General features: G+C 42.7%; 2 protein-coding genes and 1 pseudogene across 2 annotated transcripts in view; 1 reads left to right on the forward strand and 2 right to left on the reverse strand.

The window, feature by feature from the left end:
* The window catches only part of LOC104991099, a 63,559-nt gene that overhangs the window by 36,665 nt on the left and 21,802 nt on the right, over window positions 1-5,092 (reverse strand). The window lies entirely within an intron of this gene.
* On the reverse strand, window positions 1,038-1,505 carry LOC104991096 (annotated as a pseudogene).
* LOC104991095 (histone H2B type 1-B) lies at window positions 1,714-2,178 on the forward strand. The gene has a single exon (XM_010843442.1). It carries the CDS (start codon window positions 1,772-1,774, stop codon window positions 2,150-2,152), a length of 381 nt encoding a protein of 126 aa, XP_010841744.1. The 5' UTR covers window positions 1,714-1,771; the 3' UTR covers window positions 2,153-2,178.

Consider the following 5,092-nt stretch of genomic DNA (forward strand, 5'->3'; position numbering starts at 1 on the left):
CGGGCCGCCTTAGTGGCCAGCTGCTTGCGCGGCGCCTTGCCACCGGTGGACTTCCGAGCAGTCTGCTTAGTACGAGCCATCACAAGTGAGTGATCAGAAACCAAAGGTCTGCTCCAAGCGTAGGTAGTTGCCTTTAAATATAGTTGGAAGCATTCTGATTGGTCTCGGAATTTTTCAAAAGTACCGCGCGATAAAACCATTGGCTAAAAAGTGACCGGGAGAGACCGGTTATTTACGAAAGAATCTGATTGGATGAATTACTTCTACCCCTATTTTCTATGCCTTTTTTTTTTTAAATATAGGCGATCCGAAAGAATTTTTCTAAATTGTTTCATCTTATTGCCAACTTCAACGTACATAACGAGCCATTTAGGCACCATGTTAACTTTTGATTCAGTATACAAGTGGGACCTGATATTCTTAATTCTTGACACGTTCTCAAGGTGGTATTTCTGCGCCAATCCTAAATTGAGTACAATTGTTCTTTCTCCCCCACAGTTGGGTTAGCTTTAAGTAAATCTCGAACTACCAGGACTACCACTTTCTAACTTTGGTCATCAGATCTCCCCTAATTCGGAGTTTATCTTCTGTAAAACTACATGCCAGGGTCCCTGGGTGGATGATTTAAAAAATCACATGCATGCAAAGGTGGAATTGATGACATATATACACTGGAACCTGATAAACTTTCATCGGAAAAAAAAAATTGTTTTAAAATTTTGAAAGCAAAGGCAAGAGAAAACTAATCTTGGCAAGAGTAATTGCTTTGCTTTTTGTTACCCTCAAGACTAAGTACTGTTCTAGTTTCCCTTTCTCTTTATAAAGGCCCTTGTGGATTACAAAGGTTTCGCCAGCTTTGCACTAAAATAATGCTTGTGAGGACATTTCTAGAGTCTTTATTTTAATATCACTTGTCTCTTTATAATTAACCACCTACGCAGCATAAGCCGCCTACCAGCTTTTTTTAATGAAAATGTGGATGGCTCTGAAAACAGCCTTTAGGCAGTTTATTAAAAAGTTTCTTTTTTTGTCTAGGCTTTACTTCCCCTTCGAGTTGTGGTGACTCGGTCTTATTGGGCAGCAGCACCCCCTGGATGTTGGGCAGGACGCCGCCCTGGGCGATGGTGACTTTGCCCAGCAGCTTGTTCAGCTCCTCGTCGTTGCGGATAACCAACTGCAGGTGACGCGGGATGATGCGGGTCTTTTTGTTGTCCCGGGCCGCGTTGCCCGCCAGCTCCAGGATCTCTGCCGTCAGGTACTCCAGCACCGCCGCCAAGAACACCGGAGCGCCGGCTCAACCCGCTGTATAGTTGCCCTATCGCTTCGCCCTACTAGAAATTGTAAACCAGCGCGGGAAGACCGAGTTTTGGCTTTAGCTCGAGTTCTGCCTCCTTGTTTACCACGTCCAGACATAGTTACCTTGTACAATTCAACAGCAAAACTTGTGAGCAGAAAAAAAAAAAAACGCTGGACGACCAAGGGGGAAAAAAAGAAAACTTTTTAATAGACAGCGCAGGGATGCGCCAGTTAGGTCTCCTATTGGTCAAAAGTACGATGCTTTTCTATCCAATAAAAAGAGAAAATGTGTATCCCTTATTTGCATAAACCACTCCCTCCAGACCTTAGGGAAACTGTACTGATCTTACCCAATCAAAAGTGAGAATTCTCGATTCTTCATTTACATTGAAGCACTATAAATAAATGGTTTTTTAAACTCACACTACTTATCTTTCTTGTGGATACTACCCCCTAACATTTCTACGGCAAAACAATGCCTGAGCCGTCTAAATCTGCTTCGGCTCCTAAAAAAGGCTCTAAGAAAGCCATCACTAAGGCACAGAAGAAAGATGGCAAAAAACGCAAGCGTAGTCGTAAAGAGAGCTACTCTATTTATGTGTACAAGGTTCTGAAGCAGGTGCATCCAGATACTGGTATCTCATCTAAGGCCATGGGTATCATGAACTCCTTCGTGAACGACATTTTCGAGCGCATCGCCGGCGAGGCGTCACGCCTGGCGCATTACAACAAGCGCTCGACCATTACATCCCGGGAGATCCAGACGGCCGTGCGCCTGCTGCTGCCCGGGGAGCTGGCCAAGCATGCTGTTTCTGAGGGTACCAAGGCCGTAACTAAATACACCAGCTCCAAATGAGTGCCTGCATAGGCATTTAATTCAAAGGCTCTTTTCAGAGCCACCCACTTTATCGAAGAAGGACTGTAACGGCTGTTTTCTCACGGGGTAAATGCAATTCTGTTCTATTGATTAGATTTAAGCATCTACTCTAGTGGGGTTAATAGTTGGAGCAATTTTTGAGCCAGAACCTCTAGCTACTTGAAAGGTCTCTTGGCATTAAAGAGACATCCCCCCAAAGACACATCTTCCTGTTTGCCATGGACTAAGCATCCAGATGCTTGGGAATGCTCACTCTTCTCCACGAGTCCTCTTTAAAAATTTTTGATGGTGATTAGAATTTTCCTCCCGGGTAAGGAAGTGGTTGGGGGATTTCAGAGTCCCTATCCTCAGGGCATCGTTATGCAGGTTGCCTTTTCAGGGTAGGTTGCAGGCAAGGCAAGTCAGTGGAGTTTTCTCCCTGTTCTTGGGGAAACTTAAGCAAAATCACCTGTCGTTCCTTTAATAAACCGCGGACACTTTTATAAGGTGTTAACTCAAACTCTGCACATGGTTGAAATGAGATTTTCTAGTTTCTCATTATAATTATTGTAATGGAAAAAGCCAATGTAAAGCCGTTTCCATTTTTCTTGCATTCCTGACATCTGGGTTCCAGTTTCCTGGGTCATTTACTTTCCTGGGATGACATTAGAAGGGGTTGAAAGTGTGGCACTCCCAATTCGAGGAGGGGAAAATGATTTGAATTTCCTGCCCTCCCCATCTGGTGTCTCCTCATTTGCAGACTAGGAGGGCCCCAGGTGAAGAGGAAGGTGTGCTAATTTTTCTTGGGAAAATTTTTTAAAGAACATACTACTCCAAAAATAATCCTGATAGGAAGGGCCTTGGTTGTGGAAAAGGAGTCAGCGGGGCTGGATGAGGGGAAGAGCCACGAAAAGTCAGCGGTTGACTGCATATTAAAAAGGTGGGGGAAAGTCTTTTCCTTTGGTTTATAAGCACCATCTTTAGGTGACATACATCAGTGTGTTTGGATAAGGAAATAAAAACTCGAAGTAGAATTTCTCAAAAAGACCACTTTTAAACTTTGAAGTTAAATGAACTTTTCCCAGATCCCACACAAATTAGGTGACTGCTGTATGAGAAGACTTCCCTGTCTCAGCATACACAAAACATAGTTGTGAAACAGAAGCTTGTCTTAGAAGTTAAATTCTTGGTTTTTAGATTGTAACCCCCTCCCCTCAACTCTGGGGGAAAAAGAAAAAAAGATTGAACTCAAGCTGCAGTTTAAGAATTGCTCTCTGGAGGGATGAGATCTTGGTGGCAATATAATCTCAGCCTCTTCAAAATTATCTCCTGGGGTAGAAGTTCTTGTTATTTGCCTGCTTGCTTGCTTCTATCTTCCTTCTCCTTGCCCCCTCCTTTCTTCCTAATAGTTGATATTTTACAGAACTGACACAGTCAGCAAAACAAGACCAGGAGCTGACCGTGGCTCAGATCATGAACTCCTTATTGCCAAATTCAGACTTAAATTGAAGAAAGTAGGGAAAACCACTAGACCATTCAGGTATGACCTAAATCAAATCCTTTATGATTATGCAGTGGAAGTGAGAAATAGATTTAAGGGACTAGATCTGATAGAGTGCCTGATGAACTATGGATGGAGGTTCATGACAGTGTACAGGAGACAGGGAGCAAGACCATCCCCAAGAAAAACAAATGCAAAAAAGGAAAGTGGCTGTCTGAGGCCTTACAAATAGCTGTGAAAAGAAGAGAGCCAAAAAGCAAAGGAGAAAAGGAAAGATATACCCATTTGAATGCAGAGTTCCAAAGAATAGCAAGATGAGATAAGAAAGCCTTCCTCAGTGATCAGTGCAAAGGAATAGAGGAAAATAATAGAATGGGAAAACTAGAGAGCTCTTCAAGATAATTAGAGATACTAAGGAAATATTTCATGCAAAGATGGGCTCAATAAAGGACAGAAATGCTATGGACCTAACAGAAGTAGAAGATATGAAGAAGAGGTGGCAAGAATACACAGAAGAACAAAAAAGAGCTTCACGACCCAGATAATCACGATGGTGTGATCACTCACCTGGAGCCAGACATCCTGGAATGTGAAGTCAAGTGGGCCTTAGGAAGCATCACTACGAACAATGCTAGTGGAAGTGATGGAATTTCAGATGAGCTATTTCAAATCCTGAAAGATGATGCTGTGAAAGTGCTGCACTCAATATGCCAGCAAATTTGGAAAACTCAGCAGTGGCCACAGGACTGGAAAACGTCAGTTTTCATTCCAATCCCAAAGAAAGGCAGTGCCAAAGAATGCTCAAACTACTGCACAATTGCACTCATCTCACACACTAGCAAAGTAATGCTCAACATTCTCCAAGCTAGGCTTCAGCAATACATGAACTGTGAATTTCCAGATATTCAAGCTGGATTCAGAAAAGGCAGAGAACCAGAGATCAAATTGCCAACATCTGCTTGATCATCGAAAAAAGCAAGAGTGCCAGAAAAACATCTACTTCTGCTTTATTGACTATGCCAAAGTCTTTGACTGTGTGGATCACAATAAACTGTGGAAAATTCTAAGAGGGATGGGAATACCAGACCACCTGACCTGCCTCTTGAGAAACCTGTATGCATGTCAGGAAGCAACGGTTAGAACTGGACATGGAACAACAGATTGGTTCCCATTAGGAAAAGGAGTACGTCAAGGCTGTATATTGTCACCCTGCTTATTTAACTTATATGAAGAGTACATCATGAGAAACACTGGGCTGGATGAAGCACAAGCTGGAATCAAGATTGCCAGGAGAAATATCAATAACCTCAGATATGCAGATGACACTACCCTTATGGCAGAAAGTGAAGAAAAACTAAAGAGCATCTTGATGAATGTGAAAGAGGAGAGTGAAAAAGTAGGCTTAAAATTCAAGATTCAGAAAACTAAGATCATGGCAT

This window comes from Bison bison, unplaced genomic scaffold (assembly GCF_000754665.1).
Source record: "Bison bison bison isolate TAMUID 2011002044 unplaced genomic scaffold, Bison_UMD1.0 scf7180017864182, whole genome shotgun sequence".
NCBI classification, from domain to species: Eukaryota; Metazoa; Chordata; class Mammalia; order Artiodactyla; family Bovidae; genus Bison; species Bison bison.